Source organism: Mauremys mutica, chromosome 7, assembly GCF_020497125.1.
Source record: "Mauremys mutica isolate MM-2020 ecotype Southern chromosome 7, ASM2049712v1, whole genome shotgun sequence".
Lineage (NCBI taxonomy): Eukaryota > Metazoa > Chordata > Testudines > Geoemydidae > Mauremys > Mauremys mutica.
This window is the reverse complement of record NC_059078.1, coordinates 54,056,659-54,080,962: the sequence shown is the minus strand read 5'-3', so window position 1 is coordinate 54,080,962 and position 24,304 is coordinate 54,056,659. Positions and strand designations below refer to the sequence as shown.

General features: G+C 45.5%; 1 protein-coding gene across 4 annotated transcripts in view; it reads right to left on the bottom strand.

The window, feature by feature from the left end:
- The window catches only part of FANCD2 (FA complementation group D2), a 199,405-nt gene that overhangs the window by 148,973 nt on the left and 26,128 nt on the right, over positions 1-24,304 (bottom strand). For all 4 annotated transcript variants that reach the window (XM_045023931.1, XM_045023930.1, XM_045023928.1 and 1 more), the window contains 8 exons: positions 23,637-23,715; positions 20,617-20,741; positions 16,613-16,700; positions 13,804-13,908; positions 11,381-11,481; positions 10,642-10,750; positions 9,002-9,037; positions 144-287 (listed from right to left, as the gene is read on the bottom strand). In XM_045023931.1, coding sequence (XP_044879866.1) covers positions 144-287; positions 9,002-9,037; positions 10,642-10,750; positions 11,381-11,481; positions 13,804-13,908; positions 16,613-16,700; positions 20,617-20,741; positions 23,637-23,715 — 787 coding nt within the window. The remainder of the gene's footprint in view (positions 1-143; positions 288-9,001; positions 9,038-10,641; positions 10,751-11,380; positions 11,482-13,803; positions 13,909-16,612; positions 16,701-20,616; positions 20,742-23,636; positions 23,716-24,304) is intronic.

Genomic DNA, 24,304 nt, shown 5'->3' with positions numbered 1-24,304 from the left:
TCAACAAGGTCCACAAGACAAGCTCTGGAAGTGGGTCTTTGTTTCTAACCCATAAAGAACTGAATCACAATCTGCCACATACCAGGAGGTGGAAAGGGGAATGCTCCCAGTGTGCAGAATCTCAGAGTAGTAGCAGTACTCACCAATGAGTGATTTCGGAAGGCGCTCTGTAACAGCTGCTCTGGCACACAGCCCAGTGGAATCTTGTTCCTCAGCACTCTCTCAATTTGCTTCCTGCTCTTGGTGTTTGTAGTATGGATTAGCAGCAGAACTATCAGGTCCAGAACCTTTCACAGAGGAAATAATCACTAATCATATATTCATTACGCAGTGGAACAGAAAATTTCTTGACAATATTTCCTTTCTGCTAGCAGTGTCTCCCACAGTTCTCGGCTGCTCTCCTCTCTCTGCAGCTCATGGAGGCAGATCAGCATTTTAGTGCCACACAATCTGGCCCTGCTCCTTCTGCAACCACTTGGTGCCAAATGAGTTAGTCTCGAACTCTAACTGTTGCATAATATCATTAACAAATATTCCAGAGATAACGAAATAAGATTAGATCAAGGAATGCTTTTAAGTCGTAGACAGTCACTGTCCTATTGTAACAATTCCACCTAACATCTGACCTTTGACTCATGAACCATCTAGAGTGGGTAGAATTGTGGGAGCCCTTGCTAGCAGAAAGGAAATTATCATTAAGAAAACTTCCATTCTGCAGTCCTGCATCTCCCAGAATTCTGGATGTTTGGGAAGTAACGAGCAGTGAACAGATGTAGGGAGTGTTATGAAACAAAACTTCAAGAGGAAAAAAGTACCTGTCTGTAGCGGGGTGGTTACCCGCTCCAGCCCTGACAGGGTTAAAACCAGTCCTGGGAGAGGGCTGGAAGACTGGGAGAACACCCCAGGCTGAGTGGGAAGCAGGCTCAGCTGGGATAAGCCCCAATTAGGGCCCAGCTGGCCCTGTAAAGGCTTGAGCCAGGAGCTCAAGCAAACAGTTTCTCTCTGGCTGTAGAGGGAGATGGGCCTGGCTGAAGGGAGCTAGAGACAGGGTACCTGAGTGGAGCAGGGCTGGGGAAAGGCAGAGGAGCTGGGGAGCTAGCCTAGCATTGGGCTAATAGGCACTAGGGGTTGCAGAGGGCAGCCCAGGGGTAGGCAAAGGCAACAGGTCCAAACCCAACCTTCCCAGTGATGAGTAGGCTGATACTGCAGTCTGCCCTAGGATGCGGGGGCTAGACAATGACTGGCAGTAGCCGTATACTGAGGCGAGGTGGGGATAGTGGGCGGGGGTTCCCCAGGAAGGGGAGATCCTAAGACTGAGGAGTTACTGCCAGAGGGCAGCGCCCCAGATAACAGGGCACCGGGTCCGGGAGGGACACGGGGGCCAGCGGTAAGGCAGATCACCAGCCTGCAGGGGGAGCTCCATGATGCTGGAAGAGCTAATTCCCTGAGACGACCAGCAGGGGGCACCGCAGGGGTGAGTCCCACACGCTTACCCTGCCTTTTTGTGCGCTTACTCGAAAGCCTGCAGCATCATCCTGCCAAAAGAGGTGTCTGCAGAAGACAGAAGATCCAAGCCGTAGTGCTTAAAGAAGATGTTAGCTGTAGACCAACTGGCCACTTTGCAAATTTCTGAACTGAACCCACTTGCTCGTTCCACGCATGAGGTTGCTAAGGATCTCATGGAGCGTACCTTAATACCTTCTGGGACAGGAACCTCTGATGATTTATAGGCTTCCACAATACATAGTCTAATCCATCTATCTATGAAGGAACTGGAAGCCCCGAGTCCCTGGCATTTTGGGTGGAAGGACACAGATAGAAAGCCCGATTTTGTGGATTCTGTATGTTTGAGAGATTTTCAACGCTCTTCCAACATCTAAGGCGCGCCATGTCTTCCCAGTTGGATTATAACAGAGTAGCTTGCCCATTAAATGAAACCAAACTCAGATCTCCTGTTCCAGTCCAGGAGCCCCCAGTGGGGCCAAGTAAGAGGGCAGCACCTGGAGGCTACAAGAGGCCTGGCGAGAAAAAGACCTGGGGAAGCAAGGCAGACTGGTTCAGTCAGGAAGAGCAGAAGATTAGAGCTGCCAGAGAAGGAAAGTGGTTCCTGGGAAAGGGCTGAAGGCAGGAAAACAGCAAGAGGGCCAGGGAGAGTGAGGGATGCTCCCAGCAGAAAGGCTGGGAAGAGCAGGGTTGAACCCCAGAAGTAAGAGCTAGGGTGGCTGTCCGGGCAGAGGAGGACTAACAGGAGTCCAGTGAGAGCAAAGCTGGGTTTTAAAATCTACATGGACTGGGGTGATATGGACTGTGTTTCAGAACTTTTGCCTTCTGGAATTTTGCAATTCGTTGTGTTAATAAACTATGGTTAGGGACTACATGATAAGCTTATATGGTGAGGTGAGGGGCCAATTGCTAAGCTGCCCTTAGGGAACGAGGGGGCCTCCTGGAGGAGGCTACTCGTTCACATGGATGTTGTGGTTTTCGACAGAACAAAGGAAGCACAGCCTCTTGGGAAGTGTGGAAGAAAGAATTTACCTTAGCAAGAAAGGATGCTGGTGTCCCAAGCCCCACCTTGACCTCACGGAACACTCAGTAAGGCTCACATATGGATAAGGCTTCCAGCTCTGACATTCCCTCCTGGCAGACATGACAGCTACTAAGAACAAGTCTTAATGAATAAATGAAAGGCCAACACTGGAGTCAGAAGCTCAAAGGGATGGCTGGCAGAGCCCTCAAACTAGCATTAGGTCCCATGCTGGGAAGACTGGCCTGAGACTACTAGTCTGGCTAATCAGACTGCTAGAAGGAATCTGGCTACCTGTGGATGGTCTGCAAGGGGGCCAACGATCCTACAAATAGCACAATACTAAGAGCAGACACCTGACATGAAATGATACTCAGCTGAAGGTCTCTGTTTATGTCTTCTTAGAGAAAGTCCAGAATGGCTGGAAATTCCAGGATTTCTGGGATTTACATTGTGCTCTTGGTACCAGTTCAGTTCGGCAGAGCTGTGTTGCAATCTACACGTCCATGAACTCCTACCCACCTCTGTTGGTACTGCTTTGGAGTCGCCTAATATGGAATGGACATGAGCAAGAATTCGAAGAAGAAAAGACAGTTAACTTTTCTGTAAGTGGTGTTCTTCGAGATGTATTGCTCATGTCCATTCCACAACCCACCCTCCTTCCTCTCTTTGTTGGAGTTTCTGGCAAGGGTGGGGGGAGCTGGCGGCGCTCCTTATACCACTCCATGCAGGCGCAACCCCAGAGGGCGCCAAAGCCGGTCCCCTACAGATACTGCTGAGGGAAAAACTTTTGGCACTGGTGCATGTTGCGAGCACACACACCTAATATGGAATGGACATGAGCAAGCACTCGAAGAAGAACAAGACCTTTTAGTGCTTCCCTCTCAATGGTTAGGCCGTTAATTGAAGCTGTCTTGGGTCTGGTTGAAGAACAGGACCTTTGAAAGGCTGTCCAGTCTCCACAGAACCTGGAGTGGGAGTTCCAGTTTCAGCTCTATCAGGTTGAAAACCAAGGTTTCCTTGTCCCATGAGGAGTTATAAGAATTACCATCATCTGCTCTCATTTTATTTTCTGAACCACCTTCCTCAGTAGCAGAAAAGGTAGAAAAACATCAAGTAGGTCCTCTGTCCAACTGTGCGATCAGGCATCTGTGCCCATGGCTCTGGGATTTGCCTCACTTGTGAAGTATTTTGGCTTCTTTGCATTTGTGCGATTCACAAATGGGTCAGTTGAAGGGACATGTCTGAATGCTGAGTCCCGATTCAGGCATCATTTGGAGTTGTTGACCCAGCACCTGGTGAGACCATCTGCCCTTTTGTGGTTCAGGTACACTTTGATTGGATCACCCTGAGGAAAAGGCAGAACTGTTCCATCCACCTCACTATTTCCATTGCTTCCACATGTAGTGCTGGACGCCTTGTTCCCCACTGGTTGTTTAAATATGCAAACGTAGTCATATTGTCTGATTGAATCAGGACATGGTTTCCCTTTAGAGTGAGCTGGAACCTTTGCAGAACTAGCTGGACAGCTCTCAGCTCTAGGAGGTTTATGCGGTTTTGCCTTTTCCTCCTAGCTCCAGAGGCCCTGGGGTCTTTGGGTCTCCAAGTGAGCTCACCAGCCCTCCAGGCTGGCCTTTGTTGCAAAGACTAAAGGATCTGTAAGGCAGATGGACATGCCTTTGCAGGCATTATCATGGGCTGACCACCAGTGTAAGGAGTCAAATACCTGTGTTGGAACCCATACTTGATCTTTCATGTGTTCCAGGGAATGGTCCCACACCTTTAGTATGAAGGCTTGAAGACATCTGATGAGTGATTGTGCCCATGGAGTGACCCATATGCACAGTACCATGAATCCTAGCACAGCACTATGGTAGGCCTGCTGCATCTCTGAAGCAAGATAATACATTTCTGGATTTTCTGAAACCTTTCTAATCATGGGTAGACCTTTGCTATCAAGATGTCTATTTCTGCTCCCAGGTGGTTATTCTGTTGGATGGAACCAGAGAACTTTTCTTGGCACTGATGATGAAGCCGTGCACCTGGAGGAGATTCAACATCCAAGATGTGGTCCTTTGCATTGCTGGAGTTCTGATTGGGATGTTGTCAAGAATATGGTACAGGTGAGTTCTCTGCAACCTGAGTCTGGCTATTACCACTATCTCTGTAAAACCCTGGTGGCCAAAGACAGGCCAACCAGGAGCATTCAGTACTCATAATGTTTCCTGCTGTAGGTGAACCTCAGAAGTCTGCGGTGGCACAATCGGATGGGGCTATGGAGATGTGTGTCTGCAAGAGGTACTGAAGTCAAGAAGTCCCTTTAGACAGGGAAGACACCGTACAGGCCAGGGTCTCCATCAGAAACATTGTTTTCTTCATCCACTTGTTCAGCCTTTTGAGGTTGAGAATGGCGCTGATACCCACCATGTGTTTCTCCACGATGAAGAAGATGGAGTACAACCCGGCAAACCTTTTTCTGAGGGAACACTCTCTATCACGCCAATATTCAGAAGATGAGATATTTCACTCTGGATCAAATTGTGTTTTACAGAGTCATTGAAACCTGGTGACTGGATGAAGAATGGATGGGGTGGAGCCCACAGTTTGAGAGAATATCCCTGGCTCACTATCACCCTGATTAACTTCTCTGTGGTTGAAGAAAACCATTTCTCTAGAAAAATGGGAAATTCTGCCCCCCTCACTTCTCTCCTGGGCGGAGGCCTACGTGATCTGTGTCATAAATTAGCTTTTAGGGGAGCTGAGGTCCCTCTGGACTTTCCCCCTGGACTTTGACCCTACTGTCTTCCCTTGGGGAACTGGTTGTCCCTTCGCAGGTACCTCTGAGAGGACAAGTAGCGAAAGGAGCATCTCTGTCTGAAGATCAGAATACATTATATAGAGAGAATTTAGTGGGGAAGGAGAGACTGTTTGGATTTTGTTGCATTGTCTGTGACCACTTAATCTGGCTTTTCTCCAAAAAGGACGGAGCCCCAAAACTTGGATGACCATAGGACCTGCTTAGAGTAAGTACCCACCTTCCAAGGTCAGAGTCATAGGTGGTGTCTGGCAGCTTAGCTGGAAGCCATGGCTCAGGCTGAGAATCTCATTGCATCCATTGCAGTGTCAGCTACAATCACTATTCATAGAATCATAGACTATCAGGGTGGAAGGGACCTCAGGAGGTCATCTAGTCCAACCCCCTGCTCAAAGCAGGACCAATCCCCAGACAGATTTTTGCCCCAAATTGCCCCATCAAGGATTGAACTTATAACCCTGGGTTTAGCAGACCAATGCTCAAACCACTGAGATATCCCTTCCCCCAACGATCACGTCCCTCGATCTGCTGGCAATGCTCCTACTTATACAGCCCAAAATGCTGTTAGCCTTCTTGGCTACAAGGGTACACTGTTGACTCATATCCAGCTTCTCGTCCACTGTAACCCCTAGGGGCCTTTTCTGCAGAACTGCTGCCTAGCCACTCGGTCCCTAGTCTGTAGCAGTGCATAGGATTCTTCCATCCTAACTGCAGGACTCTGCACTTGTCCTTGTTGAACCTTATCAGATTTCTTTTGGCCCAATCTTTAGTCCCCTGTGTCCTATCCCTACCCTCCAACGTATCTATCATTCCTCCCAGTTTAGTGTCATCTGAAAACTTGCTGAGGGGGCAATCCACGCCATCCTCCAGATCATTAATTTAGACACTGGACAAAACCAGCCCCACTAGCAAAACTGTTAGATAGACAGTCATTAAAATGGAGCCAAAGTCAGGGTGATCTCTCTCCTTAAGGGCTTTGTGATCTCCCAACCAGGAGAGATGCTCTTGCAAAGCAGGCAGCTGGTCCCAGGGACACTTGGTAGGTGGCAGAGGAGGCTTCAAAGTCTTGTTTGAGAATGGCCTCCATCTTCCTATCTGTGAAGTCCAGAGGGTAGAACTCCCCTTCTGAGGGGCTAATCGTATCCCTGGGGAGGGATGCAACAGCAACGTCAGCCTTTGGTATCTCAGCAATGGAGCCCTTTGGGTCTGGAAGGTTATGGAGCCTGACATCGCTCTTGTTAACATGCTTGCCCTTACTTGGCTTACTCCACTCACCCTACTCACCTCCTGAAAGGAGGAATGAAGGAGTATCACCGCCACTGGGGAGGGTTTTGAGGGAAGAAATTGACTCTGAGGCTCACTCTCAGGAGCCTACTGAGGTTGTGTTTGAATCTTGCAGATAACCTTGCTGCACATAGCTTGACATTTCTCCAGGGGAAAAAGCCTTTGCTAACCTTTTCCCCCGGCCTGTTTGGCGTCAGAGCCAGACAGCTCACCTTCTGCAGGGGGAGGAGTCTGAGGACTCAGACCTTCTGGATTTTGTGTGCGTTTTCTTTCCCCTTTCAGATTTTTTTTTTTAAACTTTGGGAGTATAGAAGCTCTACTGCAGCTTTGGGGAGGCCGCCTATGGCTTGTCTTCCTTAGGGCCTGGAGCCCTCTTGAGAGGTCTGGCTTTGAACCTAGGAGGGGGAAGTAGTCAGGGCCCACCTGGACAGCTCGGGAGAGAGGGGGCTGATTAGAGGCCCTGCTTCTTTCCCCAGGGTGCTCAGGACCTACTTTACAACTTACAGGGAGGCAGAGGACAATTGTGGCCTTGCAATCCTCCCCTCTTAGTTCTGCAAGAGGCCCCTGGGACTTATCCTCTTAGTCAAGTGGTCAGGGTTCTCCTTGCTTCTGGAGCCTCTCCCTATTCTGCACTGGGGTTCCTCGTCCATTTTTCCCCCGTTGAAGTCACAGCTGCATTAGTGGATAGGGACCTAAGTTCCCTCTATGCTGTGTCTATCAAGTCTATCAAGGGATGCACACTTCAGGTGCTCCTCCCGCCACTGCCGCGCTGTTCCTGCCTGCCCTCTGCCTGCCCTCTGCCTTGGAGCTGCTCCCAGGAGCCTCTTGCTTGCTATGCAGAGCGGGAGGGAGAGGGGGAATGCTGATGTCAGGGTGTCTCCCCCTTCTCATCTCTGCGAGGGTGGGGGCGTGACAGAGTTCAGTAGTGGGACGGAGGGAGCTTGCTGGTGGCTGCTGCTCTGTCTCCTTTGAGTGCTGATCTACTTAAAAGGGCAATTTTCTTAAAGGGGCAATGCATGTCTCTCTCACACACACTGTGTGCCTCTCTCTCTCTCTCTCACACACACACACACACACACACACACACACACACACACACACACACACACACACACAGTCTTTCACAGTCACCTCCCAACACATACTTGTATTGTTGTTGTTACTTCTTGATACTTCCTGCAATGCACATATATTCTCGAATTTTATTTTTTCAAAGTGCTGTTATTTGTGTTTTTTGACTGGTCTATGCATTTCATAATTTTTATCTCTCTTACACTTACGTTTAATTCTTTGAGTAAATGAGTTCTAAAATCCCTAACCTTTCCCGGCTGAAGTAATTATTCCTATGGTAATTTTTTTTAAATATTTATTATATTTAGGTTTTTTGTTTCTACTTACTGGTGGCGCACATCCACACATTACCTCGATCCTTTGGTGCACGTAACAAAATTCATTCTGCACATGGATGGAAAAAATTAGAGGGAACATTGATAGGGACCCCACTTGCCTCTCCGACTCGTAGCCCCAGGACCTAACAAAATTAGGGACTGAAGGCTGTGTGCAATTCATCGTCTGCTGAGCCTGGGAAGACTGCCTCACAAATTGAGCACTGCTTGGATTTGACTCAGTGCTCTCTTGGCTGCTTGGCCGTGCCTGTAAGGAGCAGAGGAGCCAGCAGGAAGGGTTTGCAGCGGAGGCTCAGGGACGGAGAACCCTGCTCCCCACTGCCCAAACAACAAGGCAAAAAGGTTAAAATAGAAGGAGCAAGGCCAGGAGCAAAAGGAACAGCCACTGTCTGGTGCCACAGAGGCAGAAAACCGGCAGCAAATGGGAACATGGGGGTGGGGGGGTGGAGGGTGACCAGAGCATGTGGCGCCAAAATGCTCATCCACATCTGTGCACTGCAGAGAGACGAGAGCAACTGAGATGTCCAGAATTGGGGGAGATGCTGGGCTGCAGAACACTAAAGAAAATAAAGACTAAAAAGAACCATCCATTTTTCATCAGCTCTACAGAGAAAGTTCGGGGCTCAATAAGTCACTTAACTGACTGGTCAAACTCTAGTACCACAGGTCGAGGAAGGAGGTGGATTAAGAGGAACCGTCTCTCACATGACTTTCAGACTGGGCTGGATGCATTTGTTATTAAGAATGTTCAGGTGTAAATAAAATTCAGAGCAAACCCAGTTAAAACCATGGAGAGAACAAATGCATGGAGACCCACAAGATCTCTTGATCACTGGCAGTTCCTGATCTCCATAGCAAAACCTCCAATCCTGTGGCTGTGAACAAAGCAAGTGCCCTTGCTATTGTGTGTCCAAGACAGAAACTCATAACACATAACAGCTACAGCACAGGAAGTGTCAAAAGAGGCATTACCTTATGGTCAGACACAGAGACAGTGTTCTCAATAGCCTAAGGAGGAAAGAAATAAACAAACAGTTACAATATTGTTCTTCTTAACCTCTGAAGATAGGACAAGAAGCAATGGGCTTAAACTGCAGCAAGGGAGGTTTAGGTTGGACATTAGGAAAATCTTCCTAACTATCAAGGTGGTTAAGCACTGGAATAAATTGCCTAGGGAGGTTGTGGAATCTCCATCATTGGAGATTTTTAAGAGCAGGTTAGACAAACACCTGTCGGGGATGGTCTAGATAATACCTAGTCCTGCCATGAGTGCAGGGGACTGAACTAGATGACCTCGAGGTGCCTTTCAGTCCTAGGATTCTATGAATAGTGTAAAGTAATAACAGACTTCAAAACGCACACATCCTACACAATGGAAATGACCAGACTGGCCAGGCAGATAGCAAAAGAAATATTGCACCTGTCAGTTTCTCTTCTCTGCAAACCCATCAATCCAGGATACTGGATTGCATTAAATACTGCAGAGTCTGGAGGCAGTTCCTAGAGCTCTCATTAAAAGCTAGCTCCTCCTCCTCCACCTCCCCATATGAAATTTTTCCAGAGTAAGAATAATGTCTTCATTGAGGAACAGAACATTTCCCTTAAAAAAATAAAATAAAATTCTAGCCACCATACCATGTAAAATTTGATCCAGTGAGGGTGGCTCAGATGGGTGGGCATACTATTTTGGGGAAAAGAAACTGCCAGATAAACAGAAAATTCTGCAAGATAGGATGAACATTCCTCACTTTCTCAAAGTGTGTCTAACACTCTGGTATGGCTGGATGCAGCTGGCAGGAAGTATTCTAGGCACAGGGAAGGGAAAGAAGGCATGCGAACTCGCAGCACAGTATATTTTCCTCAAATTTCTTCTTTGATTCCTCAGTTTTTCCCTCATTCTTGCACAGATCCTGAGTAGCATCTCCACTTGCATCTGAACACCTTACATCACAGGATGTCTGACTTCATCCAGTTATTCTTTTAAGATCTGCTCTTTCCCTCCACTCCTACATCCTCCCACATGAATAAATGCGCAAATTTACAGTTTGATTGAGGATACTCTTAAACAACTTCAGCCTTTGAAAAAGGAACTGAAATCCTGAATAAACAAAGAATTGGGAACAAGAAACCAATTCCAGCCTCATAGTTTATATCCCAGCCCATCATTAAAAGTGGAATTTTGCCCCCTCTGCAGGATCAGTCCCTGCTGGACATTTCAATAGTGCATTACAAACATCAATTACCACGCTAATCCTTATGAAGAACAGCAATATCATTACCCCCACTTCACAGATGAGGCGACTGAGGCCCAGATAAGCTAAAACACAAATTTACAAAAAAGTGCTCATTTTAAAACACACTCTTGGGCTTCACCAGTGCCTCAGGTCCTCACATTGTAGAACAAGGCTTGTACTGCTTACCCACAGTCTTGAGAGCACTTTGAGATTTACAGCTGAAAAGTGCAAAGCATCAATACCACAGAAAAAGGTTAGTATCAGTACTTTCAGGGATAAAAGTGTAACACTAGATAGTTTTGTGACACTACAATTGCAAGTGGGGAAATCTACAGTTAATGTTCTAAACCAGAGAAACCCTGGAGAGCACAATCTGACCTTAATCCAAGCTTCAGAAATGCCTTTCTGAAATCTCACAGCCAACTTTATCACATCAAAAAGGAGCTTGACACAGTTCTGGCTGCTGCTCACTTGGCTTGTGGAGGAACTGCAAACAACCAGAGAGGAACAGAATTGCTCATCTGTTATGTGAATCTTGTCATAAAAGGTACCAGTCAACTCAGCGCTAAGAGGAGCAGCTGCAGCAGCACCTGCTAGAAGGGAGACAACGGTAGGGATGGAGTGAAAGCAATGCTGGCTGGAATCACAATAAAGGCAGGGCAGGTAGGAAGAGATGTGTGCAGCAGCAGCAGCGCCAGCCAGGGATCATGTGGTGGCAGAGGGACAGGGATGAGGTGGCAGTGGTGCTATTCCTGGGTGCAAATGCCAGTCAGGGTGATGGGAGATGAAATCACAGCAGCACAAGCCAGAATGGATGTGCCAGCACAGCTGCAAGGGTGTGGTGCTGGCTGGAAGACACACTTGCAGTGGGACAGTGGAGGGTGCCATCTAGACAGGGTATGGCAGCAGACACAGGGATGTGGTTGCAGTGATGCTGGCTGGAAGGGATACTGTCTGAAGCACTGAGGATGCCAGCAGAGATAGCACAATGGGCAAATGATGCTAGTGTATGTAACTAAACCCAACTGAGAAGTCTCCGAAATTAGAATTAAAGTCCTTTTGTCCCATCTTTCCCATGCAGAAACCAAGCAGAATCATGCAGATACAATGCAAATACCTCGTTTGTGGCTGGCTTTTGAGCTTGCTCTGAGAAGACAGCATCTGCAGAGGTAAAATACATGACGACAGATCCAAGTTCTTGCGAAGGGCAGAAATCACCTGCAGAGCACAGTCATTTATAACAGATAGGCAAATTTGTTAGCGCATTTGTACAAATCAATGGATAGATTTGAGGGATAGAGAAAGGTGGAAGAAAAATAAAGACAATTCTGTAGAATCCCCAGAGACAATATTACAGACCATAACGAGGTAAACTGATTGTGACACTGCACTCCATATTCATCATAGTGGTATGATTATGATATAATTATATGATGCATTTTCTACAAGATGTGTCATGTGGGGTGTCTTTGGAAAAGCTATAATTTGTTGAATATGATTATCCTATTTGTATGCATGTATAATTTTTGTATCTGGAGTTATGAATATTGACTATGTATCTGTATTTCACATGTGGTTACACCTGGGTGACACCCACTAGGCAAGATGCTTCCAGTCTAGGGCCTATTCAAGGTAATGGGCCATTAAGGGAAATAATAGGCCTTAGAAGAAGCTTATCCCCCACCTGGTGAGCCTTCCTGGGAACGCTTCAGACAGCCTATGAATAATGGCTGCTATGGCTCAGCAAGGCATGCAAGGTCATGTGACTAGATCACATGACACTAAATTCCTGTATTTTTCCACAAACTGGTCTGGGAATTTAGCTTGAAATAAAGGGTTCCTGCCATATGGAAAGAATATATAAGGTGGGGAGTGACATCATGATTTGTCTTCACTTCCCCACAACTCAACTCCTGAAAGAAGCTCTGGAAGACAAAAGATTTGGAACAGGGGAGGAGAACCCAAGCTGCAAGGCAGATGCAGCTTGTGCCCTAAGAATCTGCTTGTATCATCAGTCAGGGTGAGAAGTTGCTAATTCAAACCCCATCTATCTAATATATTAGGCTTAGCTTGCATTTTTGTTTATTTGCTAGGTAGTCTGCTTTGGTCTGTTTGCTATCACTTAAAATCTATCTTTCTGTAGTTAATATCTTTGTTTTATGTTTTATCTTAACCAGTGCATTTTGAGTGAAGTATATGTGAAAATCTCCACTTGGTAAACAAACGCTGTTGAAGATCTTTCCCACATTGTGAGGAGAGGGAGTTAATTAATGAGCTTGCATGGTACATATCCTGTGCAGAGCAAGATGGTATAATTCTGGGTTTATACTCCGGTAGGGGTGCAAGGCTGGGGAACTGGGAAGTTGGCTGTTGCCACATGTTTGTCCATGAGTGGCTTAGGTAAAGCACCCAGGTAACTCAGTTGGGTGTGTGGTGCGACCTGCTGTTGTGTTGGGTAACAGGGCCTGGAGAGGCTAGCTGAGTCACCAGCAGAGCAGTGTGAGATAGGCCATCCCAACTCAATTGTCAGGGGGCACTGCAGTTCCAGTGGCTCCCAGACTGCACCCTGGGAGTGACAACCCCCCCCACACACTGGTCCTTGAGGAAAAGAGGAATTGGGGGAGTGAAAGGGAATAGGGTTCAAGTTACCCCTTCCAAACAGTCTCAGCCAAATGATGATCCTGGGGACAGCAGGGGCAGACATGGGGGAAAATGGCCCAAGGGAAAAGAGATGACTGTTTCTTTAAGGGCCAAGAGCCAACAGCCTTTCAGTGTAGGGTGGGGCAAGGCTCCACTCTCAATCAATCATCTAACCAATCGAGACAAAAACCATTGGGGACAGGGGGGTGGGGGGAAGAGAGGGAAATAGCACTAAAAGTTCCCTGTTCTCACAGTGAAAGGGGAAAATAGAGAGGAACTGTTTGCCAGGGACCATCAGCCCCAGGAGGGAAAGGGGTGATTCACAGTCCCTTTCCAAGGCTGTGGAAGAGGGATGGAAAAACAAAACAACACTGGGAGGAAGGACTATTGCTATCAAGGTTTTCTGTTTGAGATAATTTTATTTTGAAAGACTTTTGCAGTCAGCCTAGCTGGAGCTGGACCAGGGAAATTTCAAGGGCCTGCGGCAAAAGAGACAGAAAGAGGGGCACAGGATGGTAAGTCCACCACACAAGAATTTTGTGGAAAGGCCCTTTAAAGAAAATTCCTGTCACTTTCTGTAAAACATGTTTTAAAAAACAAATGATAACAAAGGGGCTTGAAAAATACCCAGAGCACAGGAGGAGCTCTTAATCCTCATGCTTCAGGGCATAAGCAAATCAACAATGGGGGTCAGGAATACATTTCTTATGGGGTTTGGTAATTAGTAATGTGGAGTATTATTAGAGTATTTCACCTTCTCCTGAAGAATCAGGCATTGATCTCTGCCAAGCTAGACACTGGACTACGTTGCCCATAGGTTTATACCAGCATGGCCATTCCTGTGTTCCTAAAGAATACTCATTTGTACATCTCCTCTCTGTGACAGAGTAAATACTGTACCTCTACTGCATCCACAGCTTTGATGTTATGTAGAATGAATTTGATTACTACAGGCAAATCTTCCAATTTTACAGCAGGCACAATGATCATAGCAGACTGCCGCACCTAAAGGGAAGAGCAATATTGTGTCATCTGTAAGACTGGGGTGCCAGGGAGATGTAAAGTTTATTCTAGAGCACGAGCACCCCTTTGGGGACATGTAAATAATAAAATAGTCTTTAATACACTCAAACAACCAACCTGCATTGTGCTCAGAAGCAACCTGAACATGAGAATTGTACCATTTCAGCATGTACATAGGCTCTGGCTGGAAGAAGACTTTGTACCTCATCTCCATTCTACATTTTCACCCTGCTGTACAGTTATCTTGCAGGTGTTGCCTTGACAATGAGATGACACCTCATAAAAATGACTGCCAGTCAGCAGAGACATGACTGATGCTATATAGCAGGGATTCTTTCTGAGAGGGGGTTGCAGAATGGTGCCACTTGTGTCTTCTTCAACAGCATTCAGTATTAATAAAAGATAAAATAAAAATACAGAGACCAAGTCACTGAATCTCCCTCAGCTAATATACAGGAAGAATGGCTGCTCTTTCCCATTTCAAAGCTCTTCCTCCAAGCCACTTTCCAAGAAATCATGATCCACAGTGGGGTCCCTTTAAACAGCCAAAGTCAGACAAGCAGCAGAGGTCATCAATATAAACTGTCCTCTCTGCTCCTTTGCCTCCATGTGCAGCAGCATCTCTGACAGGCAGCCCACAAGCCTGTTTACAGACTGTAAGCTGGTGCCCCATGCAGTAATGCCACCCTTTGGTTAGACAGGGAATTGGACAGTCGTCTCAGATCGACAGGGCAGTTAGTCTGCCCCTCTTGTCTGGGTCTCCATAGTTCTTCTGGAGGCAAGGACATTAATTTCTGTCCCACTGGGGTGTACGGGCTTCCCCTTATGGTTGGCAGGGGTTATCTGGTCCTTTCCTAAAGGGGCCTGGAACCCCCTTTGGCTTTTAAGTCTCTGTTAAGGGGTTGGTAGGGGAACTCAGGCACACCCACTCCACTAGATTCCAGCTCAGGACCCTTAACCCAGGCAGGCAGGCAGAATCAGTCCTTAACAATTTTCCTGAAATACTCTGAGCTCCTTCCTACTTCCATTGGCTCTGTAGGCTTCTGTGGCCCGTGGCACTAGTCATCCATTCTTTGGGCTGTTGTCACTCTGGGGAGGCTTCTCACCAGCTTGTTGGCAGGACCCTCTTTCTCTGGCCTGCTTGCTCCTCTGGCAGCCACTCCACCCTTCTGCTTGTCAGCTCTTTTTCTCCCCCAGCTGCTGTGAGGCTGCCAATCAGCACAGACAGGCAGTTCTTGCTTTAATTTCTTGGTTATCAGGCCAGCATGGGTTCTATACACCCCATGACACAGACCTTTCTCTCTTTTTAACTTGAGATACACAGTGGAATTTCCATACTGGTCACCTTTCCCCATTGGTTCTGAACAGAGACTGGTGATATTTAATAAAGATCCTCAGAAAAAAGTGGTGAGCTATGAAGTGGCATCATTTGCAAATGATGAAAAATCATTCCCAATGGTTGGGGAGGATTTACCATCACTGACAATTTTTAAATCAAAATTGGATGATTTTCTACAAGATCTACACAAGGAAATATTTTGGAGAAGTTCTCTGGCCTGTGTTATACAGGAGGTCAGCTTAGATGATCACTATAGTCCCTTCTGGCCTTGGAATCTATGAATCTATTAAAAAAATTATTTAGAATAGGCAAGGCTGGAAAAGATAGCAGGGAGTAGGGCAACACCATCATGGCAAGGTAAGGGAATGGGCAACATGATTGCCAATGATATTCAGTGCTGACAAGTGCAAAGTAATACACATTGGAAGGGATATTCTGAATACTCATATGTTGCTGGATTCTAATTGACTGAAGCCACTCAAGAAAAGACACCTGAGAATTCTTGTAAACAGCTCAATGAAAACTGCTGATCAATGTCAGTGATGGTCAATAAAACAAACAAGATGTTTGGATGCAAAGGAAGGGGCTAGAGAAGAATATGGAATATTATATAAATCAGTGGGATGCTCTCACCTAGAATACTAGATTATATTCTGGTCACCACATGTCAAAAACTAAACAGCAGAGATAACAAGGTTTTGGAAATGGGCAACAGAAATGATCAGAAGCTGAAGCGAATTCCATATGAAAACAGCCTGAAAAGACAGAGTGTTTAGTTCAGAAGGGACATCGTAGAGTGACAAAATAATGAAGATGGTAAGTTGTGTGCTCCTGTTTACCATTTCTCATAATACAAGATCAAGGGGACAGTCAATTAAATTGAAGGGCAACAAATTTAAGATGGATAATTGTTATTTTAAAAAAAAATAACGATCTGTGGAACTAGGTGTCACAATAATATCACTGAGGCCAAGAGTTTAATAGGATTCAAAGGATTAGGAAATTTACATGTATAACGAGACCATCCATTTACAATAGACAGGTTAAAAACAATAAGGGAAATAAGCCCTTATGTTTCAGGGCATAAACAGTTGCTAACTGAGGATGGCACATCCTCTGAGAACACATCATTGCATTATAGCCAGAAAATCTCATACAAGTCATCCTCAATTCACTCATCTCAAGAACAATTTTATATAATAGGCTTATAGATTCAAATGACATTCCTGCCACCTTTCCCACTTTGGCTGGCACAGAAAGACTCAAAGGAGCTGGTTTTAACACAACACTTGGAATGATCAGAGCAGCTCTAATATTTACGCTTCTGTTTAGTAGAGAATCTCTTACCTCAGCCAAAAGTCCTGCGTCAAGATCCAAACTGGAAAGGGCATCCAGGATTGGAACAGTTAGGCGACTGTCCCGTTTTAACAGCTGGCTGATACACAAGAAAAAGATTGCAGACAAATAAATAAAAGTTTTTTATTAAGTGGAATTATGCAATTATAAAATGCTAGCAGTTTCTCCACTCACTCCAGAATCTCTGCAACAGTGACAAATATATGCCAGGGGCATTGTAGAAAATGGTTACTCTGGAAAAGATTGCTTCTCTCTGAACACAATCAATTTGGGATCACTATAATTGAAGTGGACATGAAGAGGAGTAAAGTTTACTATTTCTCATTGTTATTTTGGGCAAGACTGGGAGCAATGCCTAGCACTTTCCAGTATAAGCCTCAGTTTTAAGGTGGAGCAAGGACTTGAAATTTGGCAAGGACTGGTCCTGGGGTCAGTGAGATGCCTTTTACTACCCCATAAAAATCCACCCAGATTTGGCTAAATTATAAAGCTCTGAAAATCACCCATTTGCCCATGCTCAGTAGAGATTTGTTAGAGGCTTTGTTCTTTACATTTCTGAACATTCCATGTTACTGAGCATGCTCTGGTCCCACTGACCTTCCACATGCCCCAGTCATGTTCTCAGGCCCAGCCTCCTACATCACAGACCCAGAGTTAGAGAACAGGCCTGGCCGACACTTAAAATCAAGGTTGACATAGCTATATCGCTCACAGTTGTGAAAAATCCACACTCCTAAGCAAAATAGGAGTTGACCTAACCCCCAGTGTAAATGCTGCTAGGTCGAGCGAACACTTTGGGGAAGTGGTGTTCCTACAGAGACAGAAAAGCCCCTTCTGTCAGTGCAGGCTGCAACTACATTGTGAGGTTATGCATAGCTATGCCGGTATAGGCCCCATAGTGCAGACATGGTCCCAGACAGGACACAAGCACAACAACAGCATCTTTCCCTTTGGCTTGTGGGGAAAGTGCACTGAGCAGGGAGCCACCTTCCACTGACGGATGTTAATAATGTATTGAATTTCACAGCCTGTTACAGGGGCATAAGGACTTGCCCAATAAACACAGTAAGAGGCAGGCAAGTATTACTACCCATATTTCACTGAGTGGTGGCATAAGGTCATTACCAGTGCTGTCTGTAACCAATAAACTCACTACCCTCCAAAGCCAGGAAAAGACTTCACAAATCTTGATCACAACATTACTCTGCTGTCTTGTAGACAATTACGTAAGATACTATGCAACTTGCAAAGTGCAAGTTGTGTTCCCGCTGGTGGTTGGTCCACATAAGTGCTAACAGTATTAGGCCGTTACCATCTATTCCTTTAGCTCAAGTAGTAAAAAGCTGTGCCGTGGCGCTAAAGGTGCTTGGTTCAAAATCTGCTGATGACCCAAGCAGGGGTCAGTATGAATCCATATGATGGAATTTCTGTTTTTTTCAGTTTCTTTTTAAAAACACATATGAACTTGCATACAAAAAAACACCCAGCACTAAAAGAATGTTAAGGTTACTCAGCCAACCAGTCAAAAGTTACCTGTGCAAACTTAATTCTGCCACCTTGTACATACACATTATTACATGATATTTAATTATTATTATGAATTATTTTTATTTATAGAGGCCCCAGGTGTCCATTGTGCTAGGCATTATATGGAGGTACAAGACAGTCACTGCCCACAAAAATTTAGTCTAAGGCCATGTTTTTACTAGGAAAAAAGGTGTATGTTTAACATGCTTTAGCTAACACATTAACTACCATGTGTTGGTACAACCTGTCCCAGTGCTCTCTTCTGGACAGTCACCAGTCTGCAGTAAGAGACCCATGCATGAGCCCCATGTGCTTCTAAGCCCCCTGTCTAGTCACTGTTTCTGGCGCTGAGTCTCTAGAGCACACTCCCAGGCACAGACCTCTTGTCTCAGCCCTTCCTTAGATCATGGGATGATAGTCCAACCACACTCATCCCCAAAACCAATGCCTCAGATCACCCAAGTCCTGCAATTGCTTTGACATGTACTCCCTGAATTCCACCTGATTGCTGGCAAACTGGCTTCTAATTCAGCCCCTTCAAGAAGATGGCAAGATTTAGCAAAGGAAGTTTTTAACCATAGTCCCTTTACTCTTAGAATGCAATAGAGTGTTATAGATCTTTAAAAACAATGTCCTAAACGCACCCTCCCCTTAGTCTGATCTCACGCCTTTTGTGAGTCCAGAGTCTTGCCAGTGTTTCAGTCTAGGCAGAGCCCCTCCTGCCTTCTCTCTTTCCAGCCCATTCTGCTTACATGTTGCGGTGACCAGCCCACCTTCGTAGAGAGCCCCCCTCTTAAATATAAGGCTGATCTACACTACAGTTAGGTTGACCTAAGGCAGCTTACGTCAACCTAATTATGTCAGTGTGTACACTATAGCCTTGCTCCTGCCGATGAAAGTATCTCACTCCACCGACATAACTTCACCTCCACGAGAGGCGTAAGGCTTATGCTGGTGTAGTTAGGGCAACACAATATCTGTGTAGACATTGCACTACTTACATCAGTTGTTGGTTGTCTTGCAGGAGCCGTGAAATTGACAAGAAAGCCGGGCAGCTAAAGTCCAGCTGCCTCCAGTTCCCCTGGAGAGCTGGGCGGCTGGACCCCTCTCCCGGCTGAGAGCTGGGGCAAGAATAGACCCTGCTCCCATTTGGGAGCTGGGGAGGCGGGAAACCTCATGTGACTTCCCCCACTCCCAGTGGGGAATGGGGGGGTGGGAGGAGAGAGACAGCCCACTGGGAGCCCGGGAGTCTGTGGAGCAGCCAGGCTCCTGACAGGGAGCTGCCTGCGGAGCTGAGAGACCGGGCTCTACTGCCCCTCAAGTCAGTGGATGTGCACCACTGACCCAAGGAGGGTAGTGTGGACATGTACCTACATTTCTAGTGTAGATTTACCCATAGTCTCTAACTGCTTCTGCCATGTGCTCAGGCTGAGAAATTCCAACCCCTTTCCCCCCACAATTAGGCATTGATGTAGAGAATCCATTGTTCCATGTGGATGATCCAGTATTTAACACACATTAGAGTTGATGGCCCTAAATTGCTCTGTGATTGTTTCTCAGTCATAGTTCTGTGCCTGGGTAGAACCCCTTCCCCATTCTCCTTCCTTTCTCCCCCTTCCCATCGCTATCCCCACCCCTCCACCCTCAAACCTCCTGCTATTCTGCGGAAACTGACTGGCTGAGGGAGTGGGGGAGTGCCACTCCAGAACTAACTATGGACCGCCTGGGGCAAGGAGACACCAGAGCACATGGGTACAGAGTCTGAACTAGGAGTTGCTTGGAGGAGAGCCAGCTACTGCACTGGTGCTTGCAAAATGGGGACTCTTACAGGCACACAGCCTGGAGACAACAGGACTGCTGAGACAGCACAGCAAGACCCAGCAGTTTGAGCTCACAGCACACACCAGCATCAGAGTGCACGGACAAGTTGGACTGACCCAAGCAGGGCTTGCATTGGTGGAGGGAAGGGAGTCTGGGCATGTGTCTAGCTAGGCTCGGGGGTGCTGTATAGGGGTAAGGGAGTCTGTAACTTGTGCCAGACAGCCTGACCTGGATCTACTCCTGGCTTTGCCTGAGTTAGAAAAAATGTTGTTCTATTGTTGACCATGGTGCCTGATCTAGGGAGTTAACTCTGACCCCACAGGAGGGAGGATTAGTGTTTGTGCAGAGACATGTGGCTGGGACCTGGGAATGCCCCCCATCTGACATAGTCACTCAAATAGGTGTCTCACACCCTTCTTGAGCAAGGCAGTGTCTGGGATACAGCATAATAACCTGTCCCAGGGCAAGATTAGACATATGCTCAGCCCCTAAAACAAAATGGATGTCCGACACCAAAATGGAAGATACAAAACAAAGTGGAGTTCACAATTTGATAAAGACTTATCTCACTTCCGGTGCACTGCGTAGCTGGGAGTAAAGCATACACAGTGAAGAGGATTAAGAGACAGCATGAGTGTCAGCCTTACCTAACCTCTCTGGCAACTTCACTTTGCTGGGAATCCTCCAGGATCTCTGGCAAGCTGGTAATAATGTCATGCTGGATTGTTGCCGGAGAAACACTAACCATCTGCATTAATTTCATGACGAGATCCTGCAGAAGAGGGAAACATTGGGATATAACAATTTCATCACCACCACTACAGCAAATTGAAAAGGAACATGGCCTTCTCACTAACCATCAGCAAAAACCCAGCACATTTTCACAGCAATGACGACATTATAAACACAATGTCCTTAATGAAGTCATTTCTCTATGCTTATACTGGACACACCCATAATCATTGTCCTCTTGATTGACCACATTTAAATAATAATTATACCTAGCACTTTTCATCAGTAGATCTCAAAGCACTTTACAAAGGAGGTCATTATCCCTTTTTTTCAGATGGGGAAAACTGAGGCCCTGGGAGGTGAAGTGACTTGCCTATAATAACCCTGCAGGCCAATTGCAGAGCTGGGAACAGAACCTAGATCTCCTAAGTCCCAGTCCAGTGCCTTCTCCACTAAGCCAAATGACAATTTAAATCACACTGTGATTTTTAAAGCACTGCATATTTTGCTGTTAAAATTCCAATTATTTTGCTGGGAAAAGGAGATTGGAAGATAAAAATAACCAAGCCTTTACAATTGACAGCAACCCTCTTTCATTCAAACCACTATGGGACAGTTGCTCTCATTTATTAGTAATGATAGTAGGGTACTGAGTAATCAACAGAGGCAGACTGATTTAAAAAAAAAAAGAAACAGAAAAAGGAAGCAGAGAACACAGAAAGCAAGAACAATTATACGGAATCCATCTCTAATTCTCTACCAGACTCCTTCATCCTCATTTACCTCTTGGCTATCTAAGCGGCAGTTCTCAAACGTGCTGATGGAACTGTCAAATCCAGTTAGCTCTTCAGATTCACTGACATCCATTCTTTTCAGTAACAAGGCCAGGTAGTTACACAACAATGAAGTTCTTCAGTTCAAAACAACTTAGGCCATGTCTACACTATAGGCACTTGGCGGCATAGGTACGGCACCATTGCACTACAGGCTTACAGCAGCATAGCTAACACAGACCACAGCAATGGAAGGGTTTTTTCCATTGCTGCAAGAACTCCACCTTCCTAAGCGACGGTAGCTAGGTTAATAGAAGCATTCTTCCATCAGGCTAGCTGCGTCTACACTGGGGGTTAGGTCAGTATGGAATTTTCATACCTCTGAGCACCTTGGCTACATCAACCCAAATTTTAAGAGCAGACCAGGCCTTAGATCAAGGCTCTTTAAATGAGACTCAAGTCAATATGCCCCTGACTCCCATAGAAGTCAATGGGAGGTCTGTCACTTATTTCATTGGGAGTTGCGTCAGGCGCTAACTCCAGTACAGACTCCTGAGTGGGTGTTTCAAATGCACAGCTAACATTCAAAGTCCTCAGGCTACAATCTGAATGGTCTGCCAGGAGGAAATCTAAAGGGCCTCTTGCCAGCAGGTGATCTTGTCTTTGCTGTGGGGGTAGCAGGGAGTGAAACATGTTCCTTCCTGACATCCACTATTGTACATTTTCTCCTACATTCAAGAAACACTGCAAGACATTTAATGGTCAAAGATATCTTTAGCATGATCATAGTTGCTCCATACTTATACCTTCCCCCACTATTTACCCTCACTGACCCACAACAACTCTAGTAATTTGATGCCTGAGCCTGTACCCTTACTTACTTTGGGTGAAATCCTGGCCCCAATGAAGTCATGGGGCGTGTTGCCAATGACTTCAGTGGGGCCAGCATTTCACCCCGGACTTTAATTAGACTACTTCACAAGGACTACAGGATTAGACCCTTAGTCTGTACATATTAAGGTTTGGCCTGCATTAGAACAGTTGCACTGGTTCAACTAAACCAGGGGTCAGCAACCTTTCAGAAGTGGTGTGCCGAGTCTTCATTTATTCACTCTAATTTAAGGTTTCAAGTGCCAGTAATACATTTTAACATTTTTAGAAGATCTCTTTCTATATGTCTATAATAAATAACTAAACTATCGTTGTATATAAAATAAATAAGGTTTTAAAAATGTTTAAGAAGCTTCATTTAAAATTAAATTAAAATGCAGAGACCCCCAGACCAGTGGCCAGGACCCAGGCAGTGTGAGTGCCACTGAAAAATCAGCTTGCATGCCGTCTTTGGCATGCGTGCCATAGGTTACCTACCCCTGAACTAAACTGTCTTTAATCTGGTTAAATCAGGGCAAACACCTAATATAGATGCAGACGCACTGAAATCACTTTAACCCTCACTTAAATCCTCATCTCTTCTATATCTAGTGTTCTCAGCCATTTAAATGTTTATGATTTGTATTAGATGGGGCTGTTCTGCATTCCACAACTTACACATGCGAGGTATTAAAAATTTCCCCAATATCTGTGGGGTTAACACATCTTCATACTGGGACAGTGCATCATGAAATTATGCTTTACAAGAACAAGATGTCAAGCACTTGGATAAAATAAATTAGTACTGGAGAACAAACTTTAATAGATTGGAACTTTATATATTGTACATCTGAAACTTTATAAAGATTCAGCTAAGAAACCAAATATAATTTACAGGGCATTTCCCTACACCTAACTGTCCTAACTTTGTGGACTAGACTTTTTGTCCAGTCCTCTTTATTCCCTAGATTCTCCTTTGGCCCTCTGCTTTGGGAGGGACACATGCTATTCCACATGCTATCATTATCATCAAAATTTCTATCAGCCCACATATTAAGATCTGCAGGTCAAATCCTAAGATTCATAATGGCTATTGTCATAAATCATTTGAATATAGTATTAAAAAAGAAAGCCCTAGGTTTTCAATATGTTTTGGTTGCTTGACCTCTCCCATACTTTTTCAGTATGTGCTTGTTATCTCCGACAAGCAAAATAGTTCTCTCATCCCATCTGAGGATGCTCAAAGAACTAAATGAAGAAAACATATTGCTGACTGCACCATTAGTACTTACCTTGCTGTCAAGTATTTTGTCAAGCCATTTAAACTGATTGACAATAAGCCGGGGGAAATTGGTTCCAAAGGTGCCAACACTGAAACATCAGAACAAGTGAAATACAAGTCAGTTGAAGTTATCCTACCAGCAGAGCCAACACTAGTCTCACTGTTAAGCAAGACTGTTAGAGAAGCCAAAGCTGGAAACAATGTAGAATGACTGTCCATTTTTCTCCAGATTCATTATTTTCCTGATACATGGTTACCCACCATGGTGCTAGACTTTGAAACAATAGCATTCAGCTAGAGGAATTGGTTTTTGTTTTAAATATTAAACTAGTAATGATGTGGTGCCCGTGGACTGAATGAAAGTATGCAAGGCAAATTCAGCTAGAAAGAGAAAGATCATAGGGTATGGGGAGAGAAAAGTGCAACTGTACAAAATGCAAAACTGCAGCAGAGCCTCTCACTGCTAGCTCTCAGTTAGTAAAGGAATTTCTGCTAAATATTTTTCAAAACTATGGAGATTAGCAGGCCCTCATGGATTAGCTACCTGCAAAATTTCATTTACAACCACTGCAGATTTCAGTACAAAGTAGGGCGAACCATTCACAGTTCTCACTTCCTAAGCATCCAGAAACCAACGGTTATCAGTGTGTCACCCGAGATCGAGCCTCAACACCACAA